Source organism: Neolamprologus brichardi, chromosome 9 (assembly GCF_056152115.1).
Source record: "Neolamprologus brichardi isolate AB-2024 chromosome 9, ASM5615211v1, whole genome shotgun sequence".
In the NCBI taxonomy this organism is placed as follows: Eukaryota; Metazoa; Chordata; class Actinopteri; order Cichliformes; family Cichlidae; genus Neolamprologus; species Neolamprologus brichardi.
This window is the reverse complement of record NC_142112.1, coordinates 19,689,077-19,706,679: the sequence shown is the minus strand read 5'-3', so window position 1 is coordinate 19,706,679 and position 17,603 is coordinate 19,689,077. Positions and strand designations below refer to the sequence as shown.

The 17,603-nt window shown below is 41.1% G+C and overlaps 1 protein-coding gene across 1 annotated transcript; it reads right to left on the bottom strand.

Moving 5' to 3' along the window:
• Positions 1 to 2,274: 2,274 nt before the first annotated feature.
• tnfrsf11a (tumor necrosis factor receptor superfamily, member 11a, NFKB activator) lies at positions 2,275 to 14,921 on the bottom strand. The gene is made up of 10 exons (XM_006794682.3): positions 14,718 to 14,921; positions 10,898 to 10,973; positions 10,370 to 10,495; positions 9,136 to 9,282; positions 8,958 to 9,039; positions 8,498 to 8,565; positions 8,227 to 8,346; positions 8,029 to 8,078; positions 6,897 to 7,821; positions 2,275 to 4,269 (listed from the first exon to the last, which is right to left on the bottom strand). Exons 1-10 carry the CDS (start codon positions 14,790 to 14,792, stop codon positions 3,986 to 3,988), a joined length of 1,953 nt encoding a protein of 650 aa, XP_006794745.2. The 5' UTR covers positions 14,793 to 14,921; the 3' UTR covers positions 2,275 to 3,985.
• Between the last annotated feature and the right edge of the window lie 2,682 nt (positions 14,922 to 17,603).

The following is a 17,603-nucleotide window of genomic DNA, read 5'->3' as shown; positions in this document are numbered from 1 at the left end:
AACGAGAACTAGCACTATCCCCTCACAGCAACAACATCCGGGGTTCGAATCCAGGCAGGACTCAGTGGAGTTTGCATTCACCTCTGTGTTATCCCTGTGACAGACACAGAAAACAGACTCATCACAACCCCAGCAGGATGCTGAGGTCCTGTGGGTGCAAAACAAGGCCAAATAATCGCTCCTCCACCACCATGCTTAACACTTGGTATGAGGCATTTGTGCTGATATGCTGTGTTTAGTTTTCAAAAAATGTGGCATTGTGGATTAAGGCCAAACACTCTACTTTGGTTTCATCTGGCCAAAGGACATTGTTTCAGAAGTTTTGTGGTTTGTTCAGATGCAGCCGTGCCAACCTAAGCTGTTCTGCTTTGTTCTTTTTAGAGAAAAGAACGTTTGTCCTGCAACCCTTCCAAAAAAGTCATACTTTCCTTTTGAACAATAATGGCCCGATCTGAGTGCGTTTGCTCTCAGCAAGATTGGCAACTGTCTAGAATGTTTTGCAGTTGCCAATCTAGCTCACTGTGCTCAGTGATGGCCTTATAACCCTTTCCAGACTGATAGACAGCCTCTTTTAATCATTCGTAATATCTTTCCGCTTTGGCATTGTGCTTCCACACAAACAGTCAAAAGCCCTGCTTTTAGAGTTGCTCGCACTTACTGTGTGATGCTGATGTATTAATTACAAGCACTTGATCAGCATCACCTGGCTGCTACTTACACTCTTAATTCCTATGGAAGCATTAAAGGGGTGTGTTTAGCGTTTCACACACTATTTCTGCATTTTGCCCTAGTTTTTGTTGACACAGCGTATGCTCATATTTGTAGTTCTTCGCGGTTGTATTTATCTGATCTTTTCACATGACTGTATGTAGCTGTATTTACTTTTTCTCTGAAAATTTTCTTCCTTTTCTGCATTAGAATTATTATTATTATTACTGTGTCGTTGATGTAACAAAATCACAACAGCAAATTTTTCAATTAAATTTATAAGACACTCATTAAAAAGATTCTTATGTATAAAAATGTAAAAGTCCCACACAGTTTCATTCATTCCTTATGTATTTATCAGCTACCATCTGCTGCTTCCATTCAAAGCAGTTCATCATATTTATATCCTCTCAAAAGCAAAATCATTATCTTTGAAGAAACTAGAAACTCCATCTGCTGTCAGTGCTGAGTAACGAATCTCAGCTGTAATGATCTTTTGCGAGTCTGCAGCTGGAATCCAAAACTTGCTTCCACAGGTGAGATGACTGTAATTTCAGCACATCAGCACTGTGGATTTTCTGGTGCTTTCCGCAGGTCTGCGCTGTCACCTGGTTACACCGACTGTCAGGTTATTAAACCAACAGCTGATTGGGCTTTTTCTCAGGCCTCGAAAGCGCTCCAGTATGAAAGACAAACCCTTTCTCAAGAGCCCATTTCCTCTTTTCCAGTGATCTCGATTCCTCTTTTAAAATTGTAATCAAATAAATAAGGTGGTACACAATAATATGTCTGTATGTCTGTTTAGAAATGCCTATACAAATGCAACAAACAGACGCATCTCGTTTCCTGTGTTGCTGAAACTGTAAACATGAACATTTATCCATGATTTGTTGTCTTGTTTATCATCTTAACCTGCACTTACCACTAGGAGGCACACTATAGCAACACAAGGTGGTTGCTACCCTACATATAAGTCAAATGAAAGGCTGTTCTCTCACACATGAAAAGAAAAGAAAAGGCTGAAATCATTTAAATGTGCAGTCGGGCTCTGTGTTGGCCAGCCAGCCAGTTCTCATGTAAACCATGTGAAAGCTAGTCATAACTTCCTGTTTTCACAAACAACCATAAAATAAGCTGAGACAAGACGCACTCTTACACACATGCACACACACATACACACACATATAAACATACTCCTGCTGACCCAAACCAGGCCCAAATGAGTGCTGCCAGTTCCTCTCATGTGGTCTCTCTGTGACGCTAGCTGGTCTGACTGCTAGATTAGTTTCTCCTCACAGCTGCTTGCCATCCCCGGGCCTGATGAAAGGCTGCCTGTCTGTCAACGCAGGGACAAAGGCACAGAGGCCTTGCCACATGTGTAATTAGCATTGCTTCACAAAGATTATAGATCATCTTGTGGAGATAAATGAAGCCTTGGTTGTGTTTTGTCAATCTCCCCCCCAAAATAGGAAAGTTGACCAAGAGTAACCACAGAATGCAGGATGGCAGCCATCCGTGAGAAAAATTAGATGCAAAACATATTTAATTTCGATCAAAATAGTCTTTCAGTAATTCATTGCAATAGATTTGATTTATATGTACATTTTTTTGTTTGTTTGTTTTTTGCAAAGCTGCATACATATGGCAGGGCTATAAATTAACAGTTCATTGAAACTCCTGTGTGCGCTTCGCTGTTAATGGCACCACTCGACTTCACAAAATCCACACAATAAATCAATTGACAGCGTATTCATTCGTCTTTGAGAAACAGATGAAATATATACAAGCACTGATCACATCTGAAACTTCTGAAATACACACAAACAATCTGCCTCGTAAAACCTTTTTTTTTTTTTTTAAACAAAACCATTATTATTAACAAACATCTGACTTTTCTTCATTAAGGCCTGGGCATTAAAATCGAATAAAAGAAATCACTAATAGAATAGCTTATCAAATGCATAGCATTTTGTTTCGAAGACAAAAACTGCACTTGTGTTGCAGTAGGGAGAAAATAAAGTCTACAAACAAGCTAAACAAGCATCGTACCAAAACTGGACGTGTCTCTTAAAAAATAAACAGATCCTGCAGGCAAGAAAGAAGAATTCACTCATTGATATGTTTAAAATTCTGTCCAGCCAGATCTTATTGTGGCTTGCATATTCAAAGTTCTATGATACAACAACTAAAACGTATGTTCCACACGGTGGATATTCCGTTACGCAAGTATCAAAATCATCCAGACTTACAAAAGTTAAAAACTAAGAGCTTACAGATGTTACCTAAAGCAAGTAATCAATAGAAATGTGTGGGACATTAAATATTTTGTAACTTCTTTGTATCGAGACCAAGCTGTAAGTTCCATGCAACGATAAAAATATTATGCACCTGCAGTATGAACCCTACTTCCACATTCATTTCACAACAAAATTCCCCATCACTGTCTGGAATGGAGGGAGTTTCCATCTGAAAAGGCCTGCAGCTTTTCTTCTTTTTTTTCTGGGAATAGATTCCCGTGGCAGGATTCAGTGACTAATGTCTGAAATAGGCCAGGTTATAGATGGTTCATTAGTAAGACAACTGTGGAGACACAGAGTCAGATTCCCAAAAGACTGATCTCCCAGTTATCTGACTGATCACTTTAAAATGACTTTACACCATCCTTTCCTTGTTTTTATCTGGAAAACAGACATGACAAGACACATTTGTTTTTCATTATTACAATAACTTATTTGATGTACACCTCTTAGCCATAACACTAAACCCACCATTCTGCCAAAAAAAACAAAAACAAAAACTTCTGCTGTGCATGCACATGAGCCCACTGAGGGTGTCCTGTGGTGTCTGGCCAGTGGGTCCTTTGGATCCTGTGCGTTGTGGAATGAAGCCTCTGCAGACCAGGCTTGTTCTTGCTAACTCAGCAGATGTTTGATTGGACTGCCATGTGTTATGCCAAGTTGTCGAGCAGTTTTTCTGTTGTGACAGGACGCTCTGTCCCGTTGGAGAAAATTCTGTTGTCAGGGGATGCCGTTGCCATGGAGGGATGTGACTGATCTTTAACGATGTTTAGGTGGGTGGTATGAGTCAATGGAAGAGGACCCAAGATTTCCCAGCAGAACATTGCATTGTAACAAGATAATCAACATGATTCATTTCAGCTGACAGCAGTTTTAATGTTGTGGCTGATTGGTGTAATCAAAAGATAACATAAGCACCCGGACTATGGCGATGATCTCTGAAGTGACATAAAACATAAAGCAAAGCCACCGGCCGCTTTTCACTTTCCCAGCGATTGCTCCTCCATCGCTTCCTGGACTGGCAGTGTCTCATCTTGCAAAGTACAGTGGGAAATGTAGTCCCCTTGTGATCTCAAGCTGCTCTGAAAAAACGGAGCAGTCTCAGTGGCTTCTTCCTGGACAGGGTTGCCGAAGCCATCATCCCGCTCCACCTCGTCGCTGCCGTGAGACGTCTGGCTGACGCAGACAACAATGACGTCACCGCTAAAGTTCATCACTTGACCGCTGGAGATGAAGGTGGTGTTGTGGTTCCCAGACACCTGACCTAAATAGAAAAGTAACACAGAGGAGGCGTAAATGGTTAGGAGGCTATTTATAGACGATGTCTGAGAAAATCTTTAGTTTCACGTGAAAATCATAAACGCTGTATCCCCAAACTGGTATAGAAAATGCCGATGCAATAACAGCCTATTGTGAAATTCAACGAGATGTGTTGCTATAATTGTAGGGTTGTGTAGGACTTTCATTTTTCCTGTACAAACAGGCTTCCAGAGCCCTATTTCATGACACAAGTGAAGAAGGGACTAACTGTTGGCTAACCTCATGTGACAAATGGACAGTGGGTGTAATGACTTTGCAGGATGACCACAAAAAGGCAACGGCTACAGAGACCGCCATATCATATCCTGCTCGACATAGCTCCGTCAGTATCCAGCACTTCTAACTAAGTGAAACTCAAGACCACTAAAGGGAAGCAATTCGTCACACGTTTTGGGGTTTTAAGGATTCAACTGAACAATTTTTTTAAAAATGTGCCGCTCCAGTGTCTAATCTCCATCCTACAGTTGCTTTCCTGCCAAACACAAACTTGCATCAATACCCTTTGTGCCAGTGCCTGTATATTGTTCACCTACAGAGTTAAACCAGCAGGTGAATTAGGAAATAAACAGTTTTGTTTTGTAAATCGCATTACACCCCATCAAACCTCTGGTTCCTATTTTCTCCAGCCTCCTGTCTGACTTTCCAGGCGACAGAAGAGGCCAAACCTCCATGACTCACAGCTTATGTTCCATCTGTTCACACATATGCACACGCACACACATACAGTAAATGTAAGAAAATCCACTAACAGGCATTTTCACACCTACACATACACGTTTGCGCTCAAAAGCACATGCAGCCAAAGGCAAACGCTACCACAGACTCTCAAAACGTGTGTGTCTCTGTTTCCGTATCCAATCGCATTTCCCGGAATACCAGTCTGAGAGGGCAAGCTTGAAAATATGCCATTTCACCACAGCTCTGAAAACAATGCTCTGAGGAATCTGCTTGGGTCTTCTGTTTATCCTCTCTCAGTTCCACGTTGATCTTTTTGGATACCCAAAAACTGCTCTGACAGGGGTAAAACTGACTTGTGCATATTCTCTATCAGAATCTGCCAATTTTTCATGGATAGATGCCAGCTTAAGTCTTTGATTGTCAGACTAAATGTGGGTCATTAGCCCTATTGAGCTGACGATCAACAAAGGCAGCCCCCAAATTGCCCTGAGCCGGTCAGTAGCTAATAAATAAAACTAATGTGCACCGGGACGGCTACTGTGGGTGAGACAAGGGAAACCTCTGAACCTTTAAATAGTATAGGCGGGAAGTCCTTGTAACAATTTTCATTACTGCATGATGGGAAACTGTGTTCACTTCAAGCCAGCAAATGTGTAATTAAAGTAACCAGTCATCAGTGAGAGTCAAAAAAATGCTTCACAAGTTAGTGTGTGTGTGTGTTTTTGTTGGGTTTGCGAGGTTATAAAAGCATTACTCAAGCTGAGCACATCTTGGTTCAATTAAAGCTGCGGTCACTTTGCGCAACCCTATGGAACTCTGGGTAAACAGGAGTTTTGTACTGTAGATGGCATACTCGACACTGGTGCACACATACACAAAGAGCAGTGTTTGTTAAGAGTGCGGTTCTGGTGGTTCACTAGCACATCAAACACACACACACACACACATATCTTTTTCCTGCTGCCTGTGTGGCCTCGCCAAAATCCAGGCTCAGATTATCAATACTGACTTTAATAAAAGCTATTTCTTGGAAACAATCACACAAACGCCATATTTTTACGCTGAGACCCATCCTCTGTCTATTCTGTGTTCGGCTAATAACGTTTGAGCTCAAGCTGACCACCGTCTCTATCAGACTGCTCAGATATTACTGCTTTTAGAACTAACCATAACCACTAGGAGCTCGAGGCACAGAGAATAAATGTTTCCCGTAGAGTTTTCTCTTTGGCACGACCATAAGGTCTGTGTGAGAACAATGCATGCTCAACCCCGTGACTGTAAAACTTTCCATTAAAACCAATCTAAATTTCATTCTGTTATTCTTGGTGGCTAGTCCCACCTATGCTGTGGAAAGAGAACACTGCTATGTGGTGTATCCAATCATGTATGGGTATGACCCTGTGGCAACACAATGGCGACTGCCTACACAAACAGTGAACACAGAAATCCACCTGGCAAACACAACTGTGGTCCTGCAACCTTTGTAATGAGCCATTATCCCCATAACGCACAACCACTGTGCTTTTAGTTTTTATTGACGCTGCTGAGCGGTCACAGCAAAAAATATCCAGGAAATAGCCAGCTCCAAATCAGGAGTAAAAATAGACTTGTGACTGTGCGACTCAACTGCTTAGGGAAAAAAAAGTACATATATAATATAATATAATATAATATAATATAATATAATATAATATAATAGACAAAAGTGTACATTAATTTTAAAAGCCATAATTCTGTCCTGTGAACACTTGATGATTACTATTAAGTTACTATTATTACTTAATATTTTACCTCCCTCACTAGTTTGGAGCTAGTACCTTATCACTGCTTTTTTTCCTTATCATTAACTTTTTTTGGGCTTCTTATTTGATCAGTTTTTGAAATTTCATGTACCTGAGGTAAGATTTGGATCAGCCAGCTGACTCTGAAGGCTCTCCGGTGAGCACTCCAATTCTGACTCCTGTGATGAGAGCTTGTTGTCTCTGCTGTCCCCACAGGGAACTCCCTGGTCTTGCTCTGGGCCTGTGGCCTCAGGGGGCTTGTCCATGTAGAGCTCTCCAACAGATGGGGATGGCAACAAGGGGGTGACCGAGGTCATCGCAGAGGTCGTGCTGTGTTCTGTTGATGTGGAGTCTGTGCTCATCAGTCTGTACAACCCCTCCCATTTTGTTGGCGATCTCTCTTTCAGGTGAAATTTGAACTCCGGCGACATCTGGGACAATGGCAGGTAGAGTTCAGGAAGCGGACTGGTTGACTGGATGGCGGTGGAGGTGTGGAGGAGAGGAGGAGAAAGAGAAACAAGCGGTGCGACACCTGACTGACTCGTGGACACTTTCTTGAGATTTCCATCTTTAGCCTCTTTCCCACTTCCACCTCCATCCCTCTCTCCATCTAGCCCTCCACATGAGCACGATCCCGGTGTTCCAGGGCTGACAGCCTGGCTACAGTCCTCATTCTCCCCTACTTCCAGGGGCTCGTGGACAGGAATGACACACATGCAAGAACCTGTCAAAAGCCGGGACACGCTCACGACCTCTTCTAACCCTTCTTCCGACACCTCTTCTGGTTCTCCAGATCTTTTGCTCTGATCCTCCATTGGTGTTTTCCTCTTAGTCCCTCCTTCTTCTGTCATCTCTTTTATGAAGGGCAGAGAGACCTTTACATCAGGAACAGAGATGGGCAAGGTGCACGAGGGGTTGTCAGTGGGGCTGGAGGGTGCTTGGTCGATAAGTTTGGTCACCTCACATGGCGTGCATTTTGAGGCACCAGAACCTCCTCCTATTCCTGCTCCGCTGTGGTAAAGAGGAGCCAGTGTCTCCTAGAGTGAAGAAAACGATAAAAGAAGAGAATTATTGCAAGTATGCATGTAAGACGATGTTAGATATATACAGGCTCTTTGCTTCAATGGAACAAAAAATAGTCACAAACAATAGGAAAAGTAGATGAAACAGCTTGTAACAAGTTTAGTTTCTATATGTATTCGGTTTTGTTTGAGTTTTTTATTCTAACAGAAATTCCACCTTACCTGTTGTATCCGGGTCCTCTTCAGATTCTGGACACAGGATCGCAGATTTACTGAGAAATGAAACAACAAGATGTAAGTACTGAAAAAAATGACAGTATTTATGAAAGTAAAGGTTCACGTTTTTGTGCCGACGTCTACATGTATGTTAAAGCAGTCATACAGGCAGAAGAGAAAGGTTCATAGAGGATTTCGACCTACCAGAGAGTAACTTCATTTTGTCCTTGTAGCAGAAGAGAAGCAGAATGAGGGGACACAGAATGATAATGATTGACAGGACTGAAACCATCACCCAGAAGGACATAGGAATGACCGGGTCACCTGTAAGACAGACAATTATTGAGCTTGCTTTTAGTCTACAGTTTTTTCCCTCTCCACATTTAGAGTCACATTTAAGCCTCTAATTAACAGAAACTATTTTGTCATATGGAAAAATATGACATTGTATATGTCCGTGTCTTTCCAAACTCACGTGGTCCACACCCTGCATCGGCTTCAGCACTGCCTTGCTTGATCTCCTTGCTGCCATCAGCCTTGCAACTGGGAAAGAGGAAGAAGAGGAATATTTAGACAATAAGAATGTAGTTAGTTTTTTTGTTTTTTTAGTTCTCCCTTCTACTCCACATTTTCCTATCAACGTGCTCGACTCGCAGTTCTGCAAAGATAACACAAAAAAGGCAGATGGATAGAGAGGAAAACTAAATTCTTTCTCTCTCCACCGTCATCATCATCGCCGATGATCTGTCAGGTCTGGCTGGCAGTGGAAGCTGATGTCTGCTCCAGCCAGGGTTCCAGAGGAAGTGGTGAATATATTACTCATAACCACTGCTGGCTGCCGGTAGGGACGGCTGCCCAACTGCATTTTCCCATCACAATATGTCAAAAGATTCCAGGCTAAAAACATGTGTGAGCACGTGCGAGTAAGCGCTTACTTTGTCCACGGTTTGCACGGTTCGTCATCGTCCTTATCAGAGAAGAATCCTTTTGGACACGGCTCACACACCTTCCTCTGATCTATAATTAACAACACAAATCGGAATCTGGGATTTACAACTTGTTTCTAGGGTCTTGTTATAAATGGGGGATGTTCTGTGTTGTGGACTTTCTCACCGTGCTTTGTCTCAAGTCCCTGTCCGGGTCGGCAGGTGGGTATCTTCTCACAGTACTCACAGTTGATGGGGTAACACTGGAAGCCTTCAACACAGCGACATGGCTCCTCTTCTATCGAGTTTTCATTATTTCTCATAAAACCCAAACCTGTAGATTTAAAAGAAAGGTACAAATGAAGTGAATGATTATGTGTGTTAAATGCAAATTCCCACTCCACAGTTCCATACAAAGGAAAAATAATTCCATGTTAAGAAGATCCGAACATTCTTGGCCACCACAACCCCGTTTGTATGAATATGGAGGTGTTGTGTAAAGAGTAAACAGAAAACTGAAGTGAAAATCATTTATTTGATTGAAAATAGCACACAAATAATGTATAAAAGTATGGAAAAGGTGGAAAATGTATTTATTGTGTTTCAAAAAAACATTTGGAGAGGAGGGCAAGGAGATGCCTGTACACAAGCTTGTAAAAAAAACAAAAAACAAAGCAGTCAGTGGATGGGCTCAGAAGCATTTCCAAACATCACTGTCAGTAAACACAGGAGAGGGTGATATCTACAAAGGCCATATTAAAGTTGAACGATAAAAGTTTTAGCCCTTTTTGGAGGAAGGCCTTCATTATTTCAGCAGGACATCAGGATACCAAACGACATGGGGGGGGGGGAAATCTGACCTACTAAAAATATCTGACCCATTATTAAATGAGGCAAACAAAGACCTTAACTGCTGAACAGCTTAAAACGTTTTTGAGAAAGAATTATGCAAAAACGTTCAGATTTTTTTCACCAATATGCTCCCCGAGTCCCCAAAGACATATGGGGAGTTTTAAAAAGACGAGGCGATCCAACGTGACAGTAAACCGTCTCAATCTCAACTTTTTAGAAACGGGATGGTGGCAAATGGTCTGCACTTTGTTAATGTTTACACAGCTTCATGATTTTTTGGAAAAGGGGTTGCAAAAGAGAAACTAAAACATTAAAAACATGAGTATAAAATTAAATACTGTTGACTGGAGAGTATTCTTTTATGGTGTAGCTGTGACTGTAGGGTATGTTTGGAAAGGTTGTTTGATCTTTGTCCTTCGAGTAACCAGAGGTTGCCAAATTAATAAACAAAACATTTTATATATTAATTCATTAATTTTTTAGAATTGAAATGAATGGTATTTGTCACAAGTAAGAAGTGAAAAATGGATTTAAATGTATGGAATTGATAAATAAATGAAGGTACTCACTCGGATCACAGAACTTCTGCTTAAGACAGCGATAGGCACTATTCAAGCTGGGTTGATATTCTCCGTGACTGCATTTACGACATATAGTCTGAGCGGTATCAGTGCAGTCTTTAAACACATAATAGCCTAGTGGCAAAAAGAAAGGACAATGGGTGTTAGGCAGAGGATTTGAGAACCCAGCATACATAATTACAATAACACAGAAAAGCCTAATTAAATAGAAGAAAACAAAAGAGAAACTGAACAAACTGGTGCTCCCTTCTTCTTTTTAAGCAGTTGATATATTTAGCAGTTTAAGTGTGTGTGTGTGTCTGTGTGTGTGTGTGTGTATCCATGCATTTGTGGAAACACATGCACATGTCTGTGCCACTTTAAGCCAAAAAGATCTGCTTTTAAACATCCTTCCTCTTTTATTTTTGAATATTTGTGAATGGAAAGCTATTTCTACTTTATGCTGACTCCACAGAGGAAACCAGATATGCATCCACTATCTGTGTCTGTGTGTGTGTGTGTGTGTGTGTTAGTTACCTGGTTGACACTTGTTGCAGCATTTGGAGTCTTTTAGGTAGTGTGTTTCTTTACATTGAGATCTGGAATCTGCGTTCTGTAATTAATGAAGACAAAAGATAAGTTTGTAACAGTTAGTAAGAGGTATAATGTTTGAGTCAGGACCAGGATGGTAAAAACATTTTCAAGACGTGCCCAGAAATTCTTTCCATGCTCTCAGAACACCTGAGCGCAGCTCTGAAGCCTCCAGAACAGAAAAAACAAAGTCCACAAGTACACAACAGGGAAGTAACAGGAATTATATAATATCCATTCTGGCTGACTTTGAATAATTAATCACTTGCAAATATTGTCCCAGCCATCAGTGCTGTGCTGTAAAATAAAAAAATAACAAATCTTGTGCAGTTGTTACACTAGATTTCTAAAGGCCTTCTGTTCTAAAAAACCACTATGCAAAGTTTCCTGCTGTCACGCAGCTAAACACAGCTCTCGTTCCAGAAAGCATGGAAAAAAAATACGAAACATCTTTGCATCTCTTCACAAACGATAAACGCTTTATTGAAAAGGTTACTTACTGTACTGACCTTCCAGCCGCTCTAAATTAAGGGCTGGAGAAGTCCTGGCCACACTGCTGAATTAGACAATTTGGCTGTTATAACAGAAATGATGCCAAAACCACGGTGTCTATATATAAATGTAGAAAAATACAACCTATAGGCCTGCCTTGACTCGGACCTTGAATTGACCGCCATCATTTTGTCATTCAGTCTAAGCTTCATCTTCCTCACTACTAAATACTGTAATTTGTACTGTCATTGAATTGCTGGTGTTGCAGAGGTTCAGAAAAGCTTCCCCAAAGTTTTCCTTTGGGAAGCATATTCACAATTTCTTTTTGGTCATTTGATTTTTAATGGAAAAAATCCCTGAGCTTACCCCAGCAGTTCAAATATACAGTACTGGACTCAACACTGTTTTCACACCCCCTGTCTTCTTTCTCACACCTCTGATTAGACTGTGTCAGTCTTTCCAACTTCAGACCATGACAGCGCAGCATGAACGCTCTCAAGCTTTTAATTACCTCCACTCAGACTCACACATCAGCCAATCTTTGTTTTATAATCTAACCAAAGGGATAATCATACACAGTGCTCATAGCTCAGACCGCAACACTAATGGACACCATATGCTGCAGGAGACAGAAGTGACAGAAGTAGGAAAGATTCCCATGCTATTAAAAGACTTGAATCTTTGTGTAGATAGATAGGTAGATATGGCTTTTAATATGCACAGCTGGACCAGAGCGCACAGGAAGCCAAAGGAATGCCGGGAATTGTGTTTTTGTTACCGCCACATCTAAACATTGGGTCTCAGTTATGTGAAACAATGTGTTTTGATTCACTAAATATATAATGGATGCAAAAGAAAAACAAGTGACCCACCCTATATGATTATAGGTTAACATAATGGTAAACATAGCACATCCGACCTCAGAGCTAACTTGATGTGCTGCATGTACTCAGATATGAAGTTATAGAATTGCTTGAAAAAGAAGATGTAGGGAAGTGGAAAGCATATGGATGGACAGAGCGGGCAGGACTTGGTGAAGCTTAAGAACAAAGAGGTATTAAGAGTTCCACCCCTTCAGCGACATGTCACAACTGCCCCCTAGCTTGTTTCCGAGCTGTTTTGTTTAACTTACAGAAACATTCACCGCCGTGTGTGACCCTATCAAATGCAGAGCGCATTCCATAAGCTTTCAGCGGACAAGGGAATTTGCATAACGGCCACAGCAGCAACAGGCTCAAAGCCAAGAGAAGCACACTACAGCTCATAGGCCTCTAGGGGCTTTACTGGTTCACGATAAGATGCTGTGAAAGCATATTGCACAACAACTGGATCTTTGTATAATGTTTGCACCTGTGATTAGTTTTTTTCTTAACAGCCATAAAAGCAAATCCCCTAAATGCCACCTGCATAAATCAAGACCTGATATCTCATACCTTTGATTATAACTCTTCAAAACAGAAAAAGAAGGGACTAAGTTGTCTTAAAAATTCATTTACAAGTAACAGAAGAAAAAAAAAAAACACACACACAAAGAACGGCTGTTAAATTGGTGGAAATTGGTGACAGCCAATGATGTAGAAACACAACCCAAAAATCAAGGAAGAGCAGGTGCTGCAAAAAGTAAAAGAATATGTGCTAATTGCTTTAATGAAACCTGATCCAGAGCTCATAGGCAGTGCACTGCTTTTTAAACCGGAGGTAGTCATAAATCTGATCTGGTACTTGATGGACGGAAGGAACTTGAACAGGTAACTAATTATTGGTCAAATATTAAATGAAAAAAGTCAGGGAAGAGGCAGCAAGATGTTGCTAATAGATAACAGGACAACACCAGTGCATACAAGCAGGAATGAATGCATGACTGACTTGAAAATCTGGCAAATAAAAAGTTCAGGAGCCTTGTTTGTGGGCATGCGAGCAATAAACCCAACAAAGCACAGTTCTTCATGATATATTGACTTTTAAGCTCTGAACATCTTGAAGCAATTGTGCATTGCTCAATGTCACAAAGACAGTTTGAAATGAACTCGGAATGTATTGGATGAAGTGGTTGCAAACCAAGAAAAAGAAGGGGAATTCTTTGGGAATAGTGTGAGTCAGTAATGGCAAGACCATGGTGAGAACAAACCAAAGCCAAGGGTTTGCAATGTCACCTTAAAACGTAGTTGAAAAATATTCCATCCCTCCTATCCAGACAACTGTCTGTATCACGTGTTTGCTTTGTATTGCCACTGCTGCTGGTAAAACTTTGACTTATTTCATAGACTTTTTGGGGGAAAGGAACAACTATATATTTATTTTGCGCAATTACCTCCCTGGATCACTGCATTGACAAGTAAAATGCCCCCACAAGCATTTTCTCTTGCAACACACCTCAGGAAAGAAGAGCGTGCGTTCCAGTCAAAGTTATGCCAATGCTGGCTTACGGTAATGCAGGCACACAAGCAATGATAGATCATTGGTGCCCAACAGTCCCACCACTTCAACCACATCTCATAAACTTCTCCACCTGGACAGCGTTAGCTGGTTGGACTAAACAACGGCGTGGACAACAACATGCCATCGACTATATTCACTCTCCCCTTCAAATTAACTGTGGCAGTGCATCAGCTGCGACATTAGGTCATTTTTCATCTCTGTAAATCTACTTAATAGGGTTTTTTTTAGTATGCGCTTCTTAGGTATATTACGAATAAGGCTACGATAAAAAAAGGAAACCAGGAAACAAAAAAATGTTTGTAAAAGTTGGTCGCAATATGCATAATAGAGATCCTGCTGTGACCCCTGCACCACCTTTTTAAACCTCGCCTCTGGCTGACCCAATGAGGTTCCTGATGAGCAACTTGGACGTGGAAAGAATACTTGGTGGAGGGAGAAGAACGTCCAGTTGCCAGCGGCTTTTCTGTGGTCAGAGCAGGGGAGAAGTGGCTTCGGCCCAAATACAGCTGTTTCTAGTCAGTGTCTGTGCGTAAAAAAAACCACTGTTCCCCAAATTTCCCTCGTCCCTCATCTGACCAGCTCATGCAAATCCTGGTGTGTTGACACATACTCGGGTTTAGTGTTACATATCTTTTGCCTAAAATAACCGAACAACTGTTAATCTCAGCACTTTTGCATTAACTTTCTCATTTAAAGGGACCCCGATAACCCAAGGGAAGCAGTAAACAAGAGACCTACAGGCTGCAAAGGTGACCGTCAACTCATTTGATATCAACGTCTTAGCTAATTAATGGGGTAAATGTTTATCATTAATAGTGGGGAAAACCCGTTTTACCTGTGCGTAAAAGGTGACAAGGACACACGTAATCCAGCCGCGGAAAATCCAGCTTGTAGAAAAGTTTAATCTCATCTCTACCGATTTACAAAGACGACTTCTGAGGCAAACTTTTCTTTATTAGCGAATAAACAAAGATCCGATCCCCGGACTCTTTAAATGTCCTCACTGCAAATCAATTCTTCTTGAGTGCGTAAATGTGGTTGAACCTCCAAACACCTCACAGGACATCGCGCCTTCATTCCCATCTGCCCTCTCCTCTCATCTTCCTTCTGCTTTTCACCCACGCGTAGTGAAGGGAGCTGCAATGCAACAGCTTGTAAAAAATGAGTGACTTACCGAGAGTGGACTCCTCCCACGTTCATACGCAAAGGACGGTTCCACGCCTCCATCTCAGCCCTCCCGATCAAGCCGGAGAAATTATGTGTGTGACATTTAGTGCGCCCGACTATGAACCACCCCTTATTTCTCAGGTGGATAGATTTATTTAAACATGTGCAAACCTAAATCTACATTCAGTGCCGGCATAAACAGAGTTTGTAGAAGTCTAACGAGCACGAAAGTCAATATTTGGTATGACCAGCTTTATTCTTGAACACAGCCTGAACTCTCATAGACAAGCCTTCTTCTGACGTCTTTAGGCAATCTTCAGGATTAGTTCTCCAGGCTTCATGAAGGACATTCAGAGCTCTTCTTTGTATGTTGGCTGCCTTTTGTTTCTTTTTCTGCTGCTTCAATGATCCATGACACTATTGTGTGTTTTTCTCTGAGGTATTCTTTAACTGCACTTTAACTGCATTGGCAGTATGTCTGTGATCACCGTCATGCAGAAAAATGAAGCTATTGCCAATTGGATGTCTTCCACATGGTTTAGCATGGTGGATAAAAATGTGACCGTACTTTTCTGTGCTCGCAAGTCCATCAGTTTTGACAAGATCCCTAACAGCACCAAATGAAAGGCAGCCACAAATCATAACAGAGCCTCCACCGTGCTTTACAGATGGCTGAAGACACTATTTATTTCAACCAGATGTTTAAAGTTTGTGTTCATCACTTCATAAGATCTGCTTTAGCTTTCCAGTCCAGTTCTTTTATATTTTGTCACATTTCAGCCTTTCCCCCCCCACTTTTTCTCTTCATAAAAAAAACGCTTATTGTAATTTACCCTTTCACTAAGACCATGACTGATTCGATTTTGGGCCAGATGTATCTCTCAGGTCCTGTATTTGGTTTTTGCAGGATATTTTTCCTATTTCTTAATAAAATGATTTTCAGATACTGTTCATCTGCTGCCCTGCTACTTCTTCTTATGATCTCCACTTCTCCAGTTTCATCATTTTGGGGAATCATGTTTGAGGAAACACCTTATTGGTGCAAAAATACTGTTTTGTGGTTGTCAAGCTGCATCTTTCTGTCTAAAGAACACAAATAGTGTTTTTTGTGACAGACTGCTAGTAACAAAGTGCCTAAAGATGCATCTTAAAATTGGAGTTTTTTGTTATATCTAGAGTTAGAACTTTTTTTATGCTCGAATGATTCATAGGTCAGTCTCAAGTAGCTTAACAAAGTTGAGAAAAGAAAAACATTCCTCTGAAATGGTCAGATAAAAACACTCGACTGAAAATGCGTAAAATAAATAAATAAATAAAATTAAAAAGCAGAGAATTCTAAAGCCAGGAGAACTATTGCTCAATGCCACTTTAAACAAAAGTCTGTCTCCTTGGAAATAAAATCTAGTTTTGCACAGTACTGTAGGTTGTCAGATGACACTTCCCACGTCATTGGTCAGACAGCATGAGCTATGACCTCATGGCAGAGATGAATTCATACATCATACACTGGAGCAGGAGTCAAAGCATGTGGTCACTTCTGTACACTTTGCTTCCTGCAGGAGCCATTCATCACTACACATGAGTAGGCTGCGCTTAACATAGTTCCTGGAGCGTGGGTCCTGGAACAACCATGATGGTGTCTTTTCTACAAAAACAAAAGTGTAGCGATTGCTTCCAGGAAACACTGCAGCAGTTGTCTTTGCCCAGGAAAGAATGAGAAAAAGCTGGAGTTGTTATTTTCCTGGGAATTTGCATGGCAGATCAGCTCAAGCCTACATTGGCAGGTCTAGCAAGGAAATGTTTTGGAGAAAAAAAAAAGAACATGTTCTCACAACGACAGTTATGCAAATATTAAATCAAATGTTTATGCCTTGGATGAATAGGGCAAAGGCTGGAGAGAAGAGAAGTAAACAGAAGAAGAGAGAGAATGCCCAGAGGGGGGAAAATGGCTGAGAAAATTTTAAAAAGAAACATAAATTACTCATTTATCTATGAGTGTACAGCACATATTGTCTACAAATAAACAAAAAAAAAAAAAAAAGGAGAAAGAAACATGCTGAGAGAAGCTGTTTTGTGGTGGGGCCTCTGCAGCTGTTACAGTAGCAATTAAGATTGGGCTCTTAGCAATCAAAGGCCTAAACTTGACTTTTAAAGCATCAAACATCCACATTAGGTTGACCCCGACAACAAAACTACATTATTATCACAGAAGTCCTTGTTAGTCCCCCCACTTCAAAAACACTTGCATTGCGGCTTGTTTTGATGTATAAAAATGGAGCTCTGCTTGCAGGCAAACACCACGCTGGTTTACAAGCATTATACTTCTAATGACCTGGGTCAGAGCACAGACTGTTCTGCAAGCATGTGGGCTGCGTTGCTTAGCATCACTTATAACAAGTCAAAGTTCACCGAGCAGAACTATTTTAGACGGCACAAAAAACAAAAATGCATCCTTAAACTCACATAAGTCACTGAAAGGTTTTCTTTAATGTAACACACACTTGTTCCACAGAACAAAACAGCCAGTCTTCTTTGAAACCAGGATTTTGGAGGA